The sequence below is a fragment of the Mugil cephalus genome, chromosome 21, assembly GCF_022458985.1.
Source record: "Mugil cephalus isolate CIBA_MC_2020 chromosome 21, CIBA_Mcephalus_1.1, whole genome shotgun sequence".
NCBI classification, from domain to species: domain Eukaryota; kingdom Metazoa; phylum Chordata; class Actinopteri; order Mugiliformes; family Mugilidae; genus Mugil; species Mugil cephalus.
The window spans coordinates 1,480,040-1,495,975 of record NC_061790.1 but is presented as its reverse complement, the minus strand read 5'-3'; the positions used below and the strand labels follow the sequence as shown (position 1 = coordinate 1,495,975).

Genomic DNA, 15,936 nt, shown 5'->3' with positions numbered 1-15,936 from the left:
TAATAATAATAATGGAGAGCTGGTTATAGAAAATGAGAATGAGAAGAACAATAATAATAATAATGAAACTATAACAGTCATGTGAATATATTAAGACTGTGAAATATGATCTGTATAAGAGATAAGATCTTAAATCTAAGCTCTTTCCATCCTCCTCCACCTCCGTCAGTCTCCACCATTAAACCTTAGAACTGTCCCATGTTGTGATGTCGTTGCTGTGGTGGCAGCCGTCCAGAGCAGCATCAGTCGTATGCTGCCTTAAAGCCGACAGAGTGACTGTTAGTTGGCTCCCGCTGAGCTCCTCCCGCCTCCCCCCCGCCTCCCCCCGCCTCCTCCCGCCTCCTCCCGCCTCCTCCCGCCTCCTCCACCTCCCAGCTGTTCCTCAGTACGCAGCCGAGCCGCTTCCTGCCGAGAGTGAGCACGTTATTAATGAGAGCGACGCTTAAAGTGACAGAGAGCTGAGGGCCGCGGGAGGAGCTGGGAGCGCCGGGCAGATTGGTCGGCCAGTTGTTCACCACGGTGATCAGCAGCTTTGGCACAGACTCCAGCTTTCTCTTAACTTCCCCTCTTCTTCTTCTTCTTCTTCTTCTTCTTCTTCTTCTTACACTTAGACTTTAATGATCCACGAGGGATGTTGCTTGATCACAGTAGCTTAGTGATTAAAAGGTGAGCTGTTATCCAGCCGGATAGAGTTTGGTATAAAAGAAGTTCTGTAGCGTCTGTGTCTCCTCCTTCTTCATCGTCTTCTGGTTCATCTTCCTCCTTTTAAAATTCTTTCATTACTTTTTAAATGTGTTCACGTCCTCTCTCCACAGCATCTGTCCTTCCTGGACTCGACCGATATGGATTATTTTGGGGCCGATGTCAGTTCTGATATTAGAACATAAAACATTGCGTTTACTGATGTATCGCCCCATTTAATTTTTATGATTTTTAAGTTGCTCTTAATGGCTTAAATCTAGTTCCTTGTTACTGATTGTGTGAAACGACCAACAGACTCACTTCTTCTTTTTAAATCCTCTCTTAAAACATTTTTATTTCTCTTTGTCTTTTATCTCAGGTTGAGATGTTGGTTCTTGTTGTTTATGATGTTAATCTAGTTTATCTGTCCTCGTGTTGGTGGACACCACTTTGTTTTTAGAGTTTTATATAATTAAATATAAATTGATTCTTCTTCTCTTTCTCTTCCAGATCAGTGGACGTCATTCCATATATCTTCAAACGTTTCCCAGTGAGTATCATGAATCAGTCACCGCTCTTCATGCACGAGACATAAAGTAAATAATAAAGACTAGTGCAGGTAAAGAAAAGAAAGGTTTTATAAGAGAGGGAGGCTCCGGTCACAGGAAAGAAAAGTCTTTCCATCCCATCCTCCAATAAGACGTAATTATTAAAACCTTTCTTCTGGAAGAAAATACAGATTTCTGTGAACATTCAAAAACTTAAACAAAATCTGAACATAACACTGAGTTAGTCAATTAGTTAGAAAATAAATTAAACTGAAGACGAGAAAATAAATTCCAGCAGCCGACAGAAAGAAACCACAGGAGCCAGCAGGGGGCGCTGTCTCTGGAGCTGGACCAGGTTTTAGGAGGAGGTCACAACAAACAGTGACCACAGGAACTTTAACCTTAAAGTAGATTAATGTGATTAAAGTGTAGAAGTTAACAGACCTACTAGTTCCTCCAGATGACACATGTAGAAGGTTTGTTAATGTTGTTGTTTTTATTGTTGTTGATGTTGATGTTGATGTTGTTGATGTTGTTGTTGTTGTTTTTATTGTTGTGGCTGATGTTGATGTTGTTGATGTTGATGTCGTTGATGTTGTCGTTGATGTTGTGGATGTTGTTGATGATATTGTTGTTGTTATTGATGTTGTTGATGTTGATGTTGTGGTTGTTGTTGATGATATTGTTGGTGTTGTTGTTGTTGTTATTGATGTTGTTGATGTTGATGTTGTGGTTGTTGTGGTTGTTGATGATGTTGATGTTAATGTTGTTTATGTTGTCGTTGATGTTGATGCTTTTGTTGTTGATGTTGTTGTTGATGTTGTTGTATTTATTGTTGTGGCTGATGTTGATGTTGTTGTGGCTCATGTTGGTGTTGGTGTTGCTGTTGTGGTGGTTGTGGTTGCTGATGTTGCTGATGTTGTTGATGTTAATGTTGTTTATGTTGTTGTTGATGTTGATGTTGTTGATGTTGATGTTGATGTTGTTGATGTTGATGTTGATGTTGTTGATGGTGTTGTTGTTGTTGTTGTTGGTGTTGTTGATGTTGTTGATGTTGTTGATGTTGCTGATGTTGTTGGTGTTGTTGTTGTTGTGTCCCTCAGGACCGGGACGTCTGCATCATCTCAGTTCCTACTCTGTCCCCTGAGTTCCCCTTGTTGAAGAGTTTTGTCAGGACCCCCCAGCGTCCCAGCAGGACGTCCCCCCAAGAACTCTACGTCTGCCACCGGTCTGGACTCCAGTAGGTGGCGCTGTCGTAGTCCTGCAGGTGATGAGGTGCAGGTCTACACTGTTACTGGTTCTGGTTCTGGTTCCAGGACTCTGAGGGTGAGACCGGCTGCAGCTCCAGACCGACCTGCTCTCTGGGATCTGGTGAAGGATCTGGTGAAGGATCTGAGTCGGAGCCGGTCCCTGCTACAGGACCTGGACCAGTTCTATGAGACCCGCAGTGACCCGGTCAGTCAGCTCCCTCATTCAGACCTCACAGAACCAGACCTGGTCTCTGGAGTCCAGGTTAAACTGGTTCAGGTGTGAACACTGATCTGGTGTCAGTCCACATGTGGAGCTGGTCTAGGACTAGTGTTAAAGACCAGAACCAGATCTGTGGTCAGATCTGGTTCTGGTCCAGTGGTAGGTAGAGATCCATCAGAGACAGCAGCCGATACAGTATTATACTGACCACATGGTGGCGCTGCTGCTGATTCACACTCAGTCTACACTCAGTTGTCATGGAGACACATTTTAATTCATTAATTAGAACCAGGTCAGAACAAAACTTCCTTCATTTAATCCCGTGATGAAACCTTCACGTTTCTAAATAAACCAGATATGAATGAGTCGGGTCGTCTCGCTCCGTTCAGCTCTGAAAACCTGATGATTATCTTTGTGACTGGATCTGGCCAAGACCACGTCCTGGGCGCTGAGGAACACGGGTCCTGTGCCAGGGAACAGATTGAATGGATGCTCCTCTCTGACTGACGCCCAGCTGTCACCTCCACGGCTCCAGCACCAGAACCCTCCTCAGACCCAGCACACCCACTTCACGTGTGGCTCTGGGTTCTGGGTTCTGGGTCCTGGGCTCTGGACTCTGGACTCTGGGCTCTGGGTTCTGGGTTCTGGGTTCTGGACCTTCAGCTCCAGAGTTGTTCTAAATGTGTGTGTGGTCTCTCAGGACGGAGTGGAGCTCCAGGCCTTCGTCTCCCTGGCGGATGATCAGGTCGTCGGGATCCTCATCATCAAAGATGAAGAGGTGACAAATTAGTTCTGTTCATATTTAGACTCAGATTAGACTTTATTCATCCACAGGAGAAATCACTGGAAACCACAGGGCTGATCCCTCCTTCCTTCCCTCCTTCCTCCCCTCCTTCCTTCCTTGGAATGCATTCAAAGGCAACTTTATTGTCCCCTCCACGGCCCACGGTTCAGCAACTACACTAAATGTTGAGATTTAAAAAGGAACTGGTGTGAATAAGTTTTCTCTTCCTGAAAGGAAGCAAGTAAATAGAAACAATAAAAACACAAGAGTAGAGTCAAGAACTTAATTAAATCTCAATTAACTCCCCCTGGTTATAAAGGGTGAACTGACTGAACGTGTCGTTGTCCTCAGGACGTCGAGTACCTCCGCGCACGCTTCAACATCGAGAACTTCATCTATTTCAGTCACCATGGCTACGAGGAGCACGCTCAGATCCTCCACTTCCTGCTCCGGCCGTCCTTCCTGTCCTCCTCCAGACACCTGCTGAAGGACGTCCTCCGTCTGGCCCACAAGTCCTGTCTCTACCACCGCCTCCACCCGCCCTACTGCAGCCAGGAGGTGAGTGTCCTCGCTGGTCCTAGACTTGTGTCCCGGGGGTCGGAGGCAGGTGTGGACAGCACTGCCAGCTCCGTCTCTCTGCACCGTAATGAGACATTTCCTCAACGTGTAGAGGCCTCCACCTCCTCTGATAATAACCCTCCACAAGAACAGGAGGAGGAGGAGGAGGAGGAGGAGGAGGGTGGTGCCAGTAGTATAACGGGTGGAGTAAACCTTTCACCATGTAACCTCTTCACCAGAGCTCATTATCACTGCGTAGCCTTCCAGTGCCCCCCCTCCTCCCCAGAGCCAAGCTGCTGAACCCCTTCTTCTTCTTCTTCTTCTTCTTCTTCTTCTTCTTCTTCTTCTGCTCTCAGAATTCCTGCGTCGTCCTCCATCTGGACGTCCTCTTGAGCTGTGCCGTCCCCGTCCGGCCGAGACGCCAGATCATCTACCCGCTGGAGGAGCTGGGCGTCAACGCCCCGTCCACACGGCTCACGGGCGACCAGGTGGGCAGCAGAGTGCGGCCACTAGAGGGCGCTGTTTCAAAGGGGGAGAGACTCGGGATGATGGGATGAAACCAGGAGCAGTTTTTTACTGTGGGAACTGTAAGAGGCTCAAAGAGGATACGAAACACTAAACGTAGTAATTCTGATCATTTGAACAACTAAAAAGATTATTTAAGTTTCTCTGGAGTTGTTTGGTTTGAAAAACGTTAAAAACCAGTGAAAGGAGCCGTGGTCTGGTCCTGGATGTTGCTGCACTCACAAGAAGAACCTGTAGGATCTGAACAAGGTTCTAAGCAGAACTTCAAAATGCAAAAAGAAGAAAGAAAAGAGAAATAATTTAGAGCAGGAAGTTTATCAGCTGAACCAGGCTGTTCATTCATCAGCTGATCAACACCTGGAATGTGTTAGAGCTTCTCATCACTGAGTCCTTTGTTCTGCTTTGAGCTCTGGTCTGAACCTGTTGATCAGCTGATGAATGAACAGCCTGTTTCTGGTCGTTGGTTCAGTCGATAGAAGATTTTCTTCCTAAACTGCGTCGTCTTCAATAGAAGCAACAAACACATCTGATGACGTAGGGAGGGACATAAATAAAGATGGAGGAGAGTGTTACGCCCCCATCAGGATCAGAGATGCATTTAAAAAGCTGATTTCCTTTAAAATGTTTTAAATGTGTCTGTTCTGTTTGTTCCATGTCCTATTTGAGCCTCATTCACATATAATAAATAAAGTAGAATTCACTGCAAATTACCAAACATATATCTCAGTAAGTCAGTAAAACACAGTTTGTTATTTATGTGGATGAAGCATGTGGAACACAGACCTTGGTTAGTTAGAACCCACATGACGTTATTATGGTTAAATCAACACTAAGATCATTTAACAGGTCCCATGTCTAACTGGGGGTTTTAGCCAATAAAACTGATATTGTGGGTGATTCAGGTCATGGTCCACCCCCCCAGCCCTCAGCTCCGTCCTAATCCTCGGAAACTAGTGTGATCTGAACATGGCTGTGATTTATTCTCACATCTCCTACTTCAAATATTTAGAGTCCAGGCCCCAGCACACGGCCACAGTGGTGATTTCCACGCTCCCGTCCAGATAAGAGCTTCGTCTCGGAGCTTTGTGTCGGCCTCGGGATGATTAATCGAATCTAAAGCACCTGTTCCTCTCTCAGTCAATACGGGATCGTATTACTCCCGGCCTGGTCTTTGTGTGAGGGGGAAAGGTGAGGCCGCGATAAGAGCGTCTGCACCTGCTCCTCCTGACATGCAGATTAGAAGACAGCTTTGTTCCCCTCATTACCTCCATCTGCTTAATTCCTGCAGTGTTTGGACGTGTCGACATTTAGTTTGACAACAGATAGAGGCTCAAACATGTAAATACAACAAGACACGTTCAAAATCTTTGTTTTACTGAGAAGAATTGATGAAATCTGGCTGAGTTAGAACCAGACATGTGGTATGAATCTGAGTAGGATTTACAGAATCACTGACGGATTTTACTGCAGTTAATGACAATTAAATTATTAACAAAAAAGCTGAAAACAAGCTGCAACTGGACTTTGAGATAAGATAAGAATTTATTTGTACAACAGAGTTACAGCAGCAGGGAACAACACAAAAGAGAATAAGTTAATTATTATCATTAAACCTTTATATATGCAGGTAAATCTCAGTGAGACGTGAGGACTCGTTTTCAGGAAACAGAAATATTTACACATTGCATCAGGTTTTAGTAGCTAACTGATCTGTGTCACCATCTCCTTTGTCTTGGTGACATTAACTGTTTATGTTCCTTTTTATTTCTGAAACTTCTCTTTGTACGTGTTTCCATTTAAAGGTGTTTAGTGAATGAGCTGTAACTCTGTCCCATAATTCTCTTAAACTATGAACTGGTCACATGACCCTCTGCATCATCTACAGGGAAATGACAAAAAACTGTTTCCATTGCATCTCATGAGGATATTATGATACTTAGATTTTGTGCATTCGTGGGGGGAATGGATCTGCAGCAGGTGATTGTGTGAAGGTGTCTTTCTACCGACCTACATTGACCCAGATTCGCTTCACATGAACTAAAGCATCAACCAAGTCCTTAACCTTCTGCTAATATATGGGCTCGTCCGGGATTTGAACCCGGGGCCTCTCGCACCCTAAGCGAGAATCATACCCCTAGACCAACGAGCCACATATGAGAGTTCAGAAGATGCTGGTGCAGTTTCTGGTCTTTGTTTCCCTGAGGTTTATCAGTGATGAACCCTGTGTATTTATTCATGGTAGAGGTGGATACTGACGTAGCTTCCTCCCATCGGCTGAGATCATTCACCACTAGTCTCCTCTAGAAAACCAGCTTCCAAATGAAATTATTATAAAGACCTACAGACCCTTTCACCAGCTGAACTCATGAACAACATCAACAACATGTTTTCTGCATAAAAATAACTCAAATCATCAGTGGATTTTCACACATGTCCTAAAACTAGTTAAAGAGAAACCAGGGAAACTAATGTTATTTGAGTGGCAGAAGACTTTGAACTCCTCGTAACTAAATGTTTTTGCTCCAACATTTCTACTGGATGAAGATCAGGACTTTGACTTGTTCCTAAACTTTCATCTGGTTCTTCTGGAGAACCACTGGTGTTCTAGGATGTTCTTGGGTCTTTTAGAGTTCATTAATGATGACAAACTCCCTGAGTCATTTTAACACAACGTTACGACAAAACTAAGAGACACCTGAGTCTCGTTCTGTTGCTTGGAAACACATCTGAACACATGGGCTCTAGTTTGGATTTGAAATGAACTTTATCACCTCACATACATGTAATATTGGCTCAACTATGATCATAGAGCATAAAAGTTTTCTGGTCTTTCAGAATTTTCTACATTTCTTCATAAAAATGAGTGAAAACATTCAAATATTTTCACATAAGTCCTGGAAGTAGACAAAGAGAAGCCAATCAAACATATGAAAGAGAAATATTAGACTTGTTTATTCAGGAAAGTGAGCCAATATTACATATCAGTGAGGTACCTCTAGGATTAGCCTGCAGCTCTGTGAGTTTGACCTGGACTAATCTATGAGGCTTCTACATAAACAGTATGGAATATATTTACTATGTGTGACTGAACTACATTATTTTCCTCTAATTACATCTGTTCCACAAGAGTAATTCACTGTATTTCATTAAGAGATCTCACTCTCGCTTTCATTATTTAAAGTTACTGCATGATGCTGTTAATACAAACGTAACACTATCTGCATCCGTTTTAAATTATGAGGCCACAACTGTTTCAGTGGGCAAACACCGTTCATTTGTTAATAATGCTCTTAGTGTGAAACTTCTGCAGGAAACTGTTAACTTGCATGTTCAGGTTAAATTAAGCTAAGCTAACTTTTCTACCCTGAGGAAAGCTCCAAGAAGGTTGAGAACCACTGTCCTAAAACATGCACATTCAAACTTTAAACCAACATGTTTCAGCTGCCGTCACTAACCAAACATCGACACTAGAACTCACCGTGCACACGCTCTTTACTGCCCTGCCACAGTCAAACCTGGAGCCAGAACATCTCAGGATGTGACACATGTCGGGCACGTCGGCCCTCGCTGGAAATTATTTGAATATCACCCAAAGGTTAATTCCGCCCTTGGGTTCCTCTCCCTTTCTCTCGGTGCTGTTTCCATCCAACCAGGTGGAGCCGGAGTCTAATTATAGAAAGTAAAGGAGAAGTTAACCGCCTCAGATCACACACACGTTTTCATCCCCACGTTTCACCGTCAGGCTGAAGCTGCAGATATCAGCTGAGACGCACACAATATAAAATATGCAAAGAATACAAAGAACATATAAAAGCATTTAGCCTTATTAGATTAAATGTGCTTCATGTTTACATGCGATAACTCACCGTTAAAAGGAGACAAATAAAGAAATAACTGCTTTAAGTACAGGACTCATTATGTCCCTTTGTCTCCGTCCACATGATGTTAATATCTTTGTGATAGTTTCTGTGAATTGATCTGCACTGACCTCCTTTAAACCTGGACTTAGAAACATACTTTTATTGGGGAGCCTTTCTGGTTTTAAATGAGGTTTTAATTAAGTTTTTAATCATATTTTCTGTGTTTTAATTCTTTTAGTTCATCTTGTTGTATGTGTGTGTAATGATATATAATGATTATTAGAAATTATATTGTAAAGTTATTAAAACAATTAAAAAAATATACAATTAAAACCAGGAAAGTCTTGAAAAGGAGCGTTTTAAAAAACAACATCATCTAAAAAGTTCCTTGACTGTAAATACCTCATTTAATACAACATACAATCCAGTAAAGATACAGAGTTTTCCATGATGTTAAACTCCTCAGCTCAGGTTTGATATTTGAACCAGACGTCGTCTCACAGACAGTGAGTGTGTGATACTTTAATACGTTAGGGTCTGTCTGCTGTGAGGTTTGACTGTATTTAGGACAAATGTCTCTGTGTTTGTCTCAGGCGCCGTTCGCCCTCAGCCTCATCAGCAGGAAGTTAACCATGGAGCCCAAGGTCACGGTCAACGCCAGGATCGTGGTGGTGGGAGCGTCAGACGTAGGCTTGTCTTTCCTCGAGGTGCTTTGCTTCTGGTGAGTCAACACTCTGCCTCTATATTAATATAAATCTATATATATATGTATATACAGTGGTGGAAAAAGTTTTAGACACCTTAAAGTTTTACACAGTTGTAATGTTTGTGGAAAAATCAATTTTTGTGCTTGAAAAGGTGCAGCTGCACTAGACAGACACAGATACAAATTATATTTATGTTGTTTGTTGTTTTCAACGTGTCTGTTCTCAACATTAAAGTCAACAAACAACAATGAACGTGTTCAAACCTGAACATAAACTAAATAAACCATCAGATGATCAGATGAATATTCATCAGCAGCAGTCGAGCTCTGATCCCGGCTCCATGTTCCCACCAGCTTTTCACACGATGACGATAATGATCTGCTCCATTTATTCTTCAGTTCTTATGTGTTTGTGTTTAACATAACCAGCCCACTTCACTGTTTCCACAAGCTCTGCAACAACCTGTGTTTGCTGTCAGTGTTCGTTGTTGCGACGGTGTCATGGAAAATCTGGACAAGTTTTTCCAGCAATATTCTCTCCATGTATTCGAGCCGCTGTAATATACATAATGTTTTCCACTCATGTGCAGACAGTGAGAGTCCACATTTCTTTTCCCGTTTCTATTTGATGTCCAATGAACTGTGAGAGCTAGCTTAGCATAGCTAATGACTCTTCTACCACATCCGTCTTTTCTAACTCCTGTATCCCTGCTATGTTTTCATTAACGTGTTGTCTGACCTGGAGCTTTCTGACACTACAGGTCATGATGCAAAGCTCTAGAACATCCATGTATGTAGAAAAGTGGAAAAGCTTGAGTCTTGAACCTGGCATCTAACTTATTTGGAGAGAAATCAGTATGAAATGCAAACCATCTTCTTAGAGCCTGTTCCACGATGCAGAGTTTTATCCAGGGATTGATCCAGGGATTATTATCTATCGTATTGTTTATTCATTTATTGTCTTCTGTTAAAGCTGCTAATGGCTCATTTTGAGTCTGAGTATGATGGAGTTCACCAACACACTAAAGGTCTAACAGGGCGGCATAATAGTGATCTCACAGACAAGGAAGACCTGCACCTCCACACTGTTTAATATCTGAGCCTTAACATATGAATCCTGATGTCAGTTTGTCCCACTCCATGAACTGTTTTATGAGTTGGTTTATGAGTTTGAAAGAGGTGTAACAGGTGATATGTTCATTCTTACAGACTCGTCTCTGGGATTCAGGCTCAGAAATGTGAGGAGGCTCCATCGTTGTATATCTGATTTAATGTTTGTGTTTAAAGGACCATAATTTAAAGTAAACGGTCTGAAGTATTCTTAGGTAAATTAATACCCGGGTATCTTATGCTCCATCCCACTTCAAGTGATACTTCTCCACCAAACAACCAGGTGGTTCATTATTAAACGTCAACACTTTTAATTTAAATCCTGAGACGACACCACATTCTGCTTAGAGATCCATCAGTTTAGGAAATGTTAAAGTGAGCAGTGAAAGATATAAACTAGAACATCATCAGCGAATAATGCACCAAGATTTACTTTTAATCAGATATTTAGTGTTGATTAGACCGAAGGACGAGGCTCGTTTTTCTAATCATCTACACATTTAGTGAAGACAAAAGACGGTTAAAGACACTCAGTCTCAGTGACGTGTCACTTCATCACCATGTCCTGCAGAAACACTCGCCCCCAGTCTAGTGAGGGATGTTTCATTTAAAACGCGTTGCTCTGTTGAGCCTCTAAGAGTTTAACAGTGAAAACTCCTTCCCCATATAAATGTCCCCGTCCACCTCGTTGTAGTGGACGCTTGCTCTCAGTGGACGCTTGCTCTCAGCTCAAATGGAACAGAAATATTATACGTATGCAAGTAAAGGGAGTTATGTCATTAAACGCTTGTGTTTAAACATAATTTTACTTGTTTAAAGAAAGAAAGTAAGTATTGTTCTGGCATTAATTAGTAGAATTAATAGTGGGTCAGATGAAAAGCCTGATAAATATCTGTGTGTACTGTCTGTAACACAACACACAGTAAATAAACAGAACAGTCTGATCATCTCATACTGATCATATATTTCCAGCCAGACGTTTCCAGACAAGGACTTAAGTGAAATGTATTATTTATTTAACAGCAATAATAAAAATAATGAATAATAAACGATACAATGACTAATATGAATGATACGATGTAAAGCAAAACAATTGATGGATATTGAATAATTAACGAGTTGGTCTGAAATAGTGACAAGTAGTTTGAACGAGCATTCGTTTTCTGGAGTAATGACTTTAGGCGTGGAATGAAAATAGTCGAGTCTGACCAAAGCAGCAGGGCGGGCGGGGGGGGGACTCTGATGATGGACCCCCCCCCCAGGCTGCAGGGAGATGCCCTCAGGTCACAATGATTTACAGGTGAACGCTGTCACTTAGAAGAAGCTGTTTCTGAGCTGATAACTGCTACACAACCACAATGAGATGTCAGGACTGGGGAGTTGTGTTGCGGCTGGTGAGTTGTGTTGACTTGTGGTGAGTTGTGTTGCGGCTGGTGAGTTGTGGTGAGTTGTGTTGACGCTTGTGAGATGTGGTGAGGTGTGTTGAAGCTGCTGAGTTGTGTTGAGTTGTGTTGAGGCTGGTGAGTTGTGGTGAGTTGAGTTGAGGCTGGTGAGTTGTGGTGAGTTGAGTTGAGGCTGGTGAGTTGTGGTGAGTTGAGTTGTGGTGAGTTGTGTTGAGGCTGGTGAGTTGTGGTGAGTTGAGTCGTGGTGAGTTGTGTTGAGGCTGGTGAGTTGTGGTGAGTTGTGTTGTGGTGAAGCTGGTGAGTTGTGGTGAGTTGAGTCGTGTTGAGTTGTGTTGAGGCTGGTGAGTTGTGGTGAGTTGTGTTGTGTTGAGGCTGGTGAGTTGTGGTGAGTTGTGGTGAGGCTGGTGAGTTGTGTTGAGGCTGGTGAGTTGTGGTGAGATGTGGTGAGTTGTGGTGAGGCTGGTGAGTTGTGTTGTGTTGAGGCTGGGATGGTGCTGGGCTCATGCAGCTGTGTGACCTCTGATCTTCAGCAGGTCCAGCTCTAATTGTGCCCCCCCCCCCCCCCAGAGATCTGCTGCAGGATGTGTGTTTGCTGCTGCTAATGAGGCAGTTACTGTCCACTGAACTAATGGTGGGGGGAGGTTTCAGAGGGGGGAGATGGGTCAGTCCCCCCCCCCCCTCTTATCAGCACTGCCCAAATGTCCAACCCCCCCCATCTCACCCTCCATCCCTGCACAGATTCCCTCGTGCTCATTGAACCCCCCCCCCCCCATTAGAGGGACGGGGTCACGCGGCTCCAGGGTCACCACCACCTCCTGCCACCAGCTGATAACACAGAAAACCCAGAGCTGCTGATTCTGTCACGTCCAGACGTCCAATAATGGAGCTCAGTGCCTCAGAGCTGCCACACAAACACAGATTAACACGGAGTCAAAGGCGGCAACATTTACATGTTCACGTCACCGTCACCCATCACAACACCAGAAGGATTTTATTCCATTATTTACCGAGCAGACGTGACTTCACTGCCTCCAGCTTCTCACGTGACTCTTAGAAGTAAACTCATCCCTGCTTTTGGAAAACGTGCGTTTGTTTTTCACCTGAAGAAATGGAGACGTTAAGTTAAACTGAACATCTGCTGGACTGCGTCACACAAGCAGTGAGTCACACAAAGCGAGCGGCTGCCTTCTGGGCGTCCGGCGCTGCAGATGTGCGCCGGCGGGCGTGAATTCATCAGGAGGCCCCGATAAGAACGGAGCAGGAGGCGATCAGAGCGCCGGCGTGATAAGGCCCGACGCCGCCGGCTACACGGCGGCGGGCGTAGGAGCTCTGAGCCGCTGTTATCTGCTGTGTAACGTCCCCGAGGACACGACAAAGGAGGACATTTGCATCACAAGAGACGGTTTATGGTGTCGACAGTAAAGAGGCGGGAGGCGAGTGTTTATGCTCATGAACCATCAGGAAGCTGCAGAGCTCACGTCTCAGACTGTTTCAAACATATTTGGTGTTTTGTGCGTCGTTATATTTCAGTTGTTAAACCCTGAGCTGCTCAAACTACCAACGTGTGTCTCCAGATGATTTCATTTAGCAAAGATCTGCTTTTATGTGGTGATGGACAGAAGAGAAACAGCCGTCACCTGAGAATTAGTTTAAATGAAATGTCTCTGATTGGTCGGAGGACGATGTCGAGGTATTTTATCCTCTGTGTCAGCGTCATAACATCCAGATGTTGAGTTAAGGGGCTTATAGATCACACATATTCTGGTTGATCTACTAAGATTTCATGCGCAATCGCCAACAGGTGCAGAAGTGATGGAGACGTCCTGTTTAAAGGAGGATTTTGTGGCCGCTGCCTCTTATAGGAGAATATGGGAGAACAGACTGAACGGAAGCACAAAATTAAATTTAAAGCCACGGAACTGGAGATGTTATAAACAGTGTTGGGCAAGTTACTTCAAAAACGTAATGCATTACTTATTACTTTTATTTTTTATTTCAAAGTAACTAGTTACATTATAATGTTACTGTCTGTGAACTGTGAGGCAACAAGTTACTTTTAAGTTACTTATGGATTCTTTGTTCTCAGTAGATCTTATTTCATTCAGTGTAGTTCATGTCCACATCCAGTAGGAGGCGATGTAGAATGACATAACGGCTAAGCTAAGCTAACGCTAACAACAGTACAATATAAAGGAGCAGTTATGTCTCATGGATCAATACATGTTGTAAATTTATTCATGTTGAAATCAATGTTGCTAGAAGCTACAACTGTATATTTTAACCCAACACCTAAAGAAAGCTGCTCCACGCTACACGTTTCCTTAAGTTACTGAACGAGGTCCAGAGATCTTTAGTGAAGTGAACTTTTCTCATATGTCCATCTGGTGAATGCAGAGTCTGACTTCTCCCCAATCAGCTGTTCTCTAGCACTAACAGGAAGTTAACATTTACTTTTTTCTCCGAATGTCAAATTTAAAAACACACAACTTAATTCATTTAACTAGTTTCAGGTTTAAAATCCATTTTATTACAATTATCTTTTTATAGCGCCTTACATCACCACGTCACAGCAAAAAGAAATGGATTACAGGAGTTACAGCAAAGAAATCTTAATCTTAATCATGATATGGAGTCAATGTTCTGGGCAAAACAAGAAGAAGACTGGATGAAATTAAGAAAACATGGAAAGACAAAGGGAGAATTCCCCCAGATGAAACGTCAGCCTCATATCTCCAAAACGTCTCTGGGTTTTCTTTAACAGCAGCAGCGGCGGCTAATATTTAAAGAGTATCTGTGGATGGAGAACGTATCTGCTGCGGTGGTGAAAACGTTCCCGTTACGCTGCGTGTGCTGCGTTGGGTTGTGTAGTGTTGTGTTATGTGGAGGAGCACTCATGCCTTTCATTGTTGTTTGTTCTCTCCTGCAGCCCTCACCTGAGGTTCAACAACCTGAGCCTGGTTTCAACGCACGGTTTCCCCGGCGACCACAACCACGAGGACGTCGGCTTTCTGTCCACAAGGTGAACGGGCGTGAAAATGAAACCAACGCGGTGGAAGCCAAACACTCAGATACGGCTTCATATCTCTACAAGGACGACAAACTATACGTCAACATTAAATGGAATATTTTACTTTATGGACAAGCTTTTTTATTTTTTCCTTCGTGTTTCACTTCAACAACAACCACTTTGAAACCAGCTGTCTACAGAGTTAGCATCTAGCCTCCCCAAGGCTAGGTAGCAGGCTAGATGCTGACACATATGAATTAGTTGGTTAACTGCATGACCAGCCAACTTTAGCATCTTAGCATGTAGCATGTACAGGAAACTATAGAGACTGAGGTTGAACATGAAGACATGAGTTAACTTTTACAGCACTGCTGACGTGTTCGCATCAGCAGAAACAATCTTAGCTTCAAAAAAGCCGCTTAAAAAAAGTAACTGGACTTGTAGAGTTTTGAGAAGACGTTTCGCTGCTAATTTCCGTTAATGTCACTCTGGTTCTGGTTCTGGTTTTTACCCAGAGTTTAAACCTCAACTTCCCTCCAGTCTCTTAGAACTGAAGAATCTACTCAGATGAAACGTCTTCTCTACAAGTCCAAGTGCCTTTTGGATCTAAACCATGACCTGGATGACTGAGAACCTTCACAGACTTAGCTTAGCATTAGTAGCCTATATTCCCTTTTAGCAGATGGTTTTAGATCCGCACTGTGTCTTCGTCTGTGTTTCCTGCAGTCATGCGTACAGCAGCAGAGACTTGGCTCAGATCCCCGTGTCGTGCAGCGTTGGCGTCGTGTCAGGGAAGATGGTGGCCATCAACAGGAAGTCCAAATACATCCGGGTGTCCAGCGGAGAGAAGGTGTCCTACGACCACCTCGTCCTCTGTACAGGCCTGCAGCACCAGGTCAGAGCGTCTCAGGCTTGTTATAACCACCCAGCTCTGTTAGGAGAGAGGGAAGGAACATTAAACCTGAATGGTTTTTGTTAAGGTTTACTGCATGAATGTGTGCATATAGTGGTGGAATTGGTTGTCTTGTTGTTATGGGATGTGTTTGTTTTTGTGAATGATGCGCTGTTTTCTCATGACTCTGTCTAATCCATGTGGATATGAACGCTGGACACATCCTGGTTCATCTTCTTCTTCTCAGTCAGTTCTGTTGTCGTACATTTGATAGACGTTGACTGTGTCTGTGGTTTTAGGTTGAAGGCTTTTAGCTTTTAGCTTTAGCTCCGTCTCCTCCAGGGACGGACGTCGCTAAGATTTTACTGATACTAATGTGATTCTGCTCATCG

General features: G+C 43.4%; 1 protein-coding gene and 1 non-coding gene across 2 annotated transcripts in view; one reads left to right on the top strand and one right to left on the bottom strand.

The window, feature by feature from the left end:
- Positions 1–15,936, top strand: part of cfap61 (cilia and flagella associated protein 61) — a 36,347-nt gene that overhangs the window by 8,970 nt on the left and 11,441 nt on the right. The window contains exons 10-18 of the mRNA XM_047573144.1: positions 1,192–1,231; positions 2,333–2,469; positions 2,546–2,684; positions 3,400–3,477; positions 3,835–4,041; positions 4,398–4,529; positions 9,020–9,147; positions 14,572–14,664; positions 15,379–15,547. Coding sequence (XP_047429100.1) covers positions 1,192–1,231; positions 2,333–2,469; positions 2,546–2,684; positions 3,400–3,477; positions 3,835–4,041; positions 4,398–4,529; positions 9,020–9,147; positions 14,572–14,664; positions 15,379–15,547 — 1,123 coding nt within the window. The remainder of the gene's footprint in view (positions 1–1,191; positions 1,232–2,332; positions 2,470–2,545; positions 2,685–3,399; positions 3,478–3,834; positions 4,042–4,397; positions 4,530–9,019; positions 9,148–14,571; positions 14,665–15,378; positions 15,548–15,936) is intronic.
- Positions 6,644–6,715, bottom strand: trnap-agg. The gene has a single exon. It is a non-coding gene; the product is annotated as a tRNA-Pro (tRNA).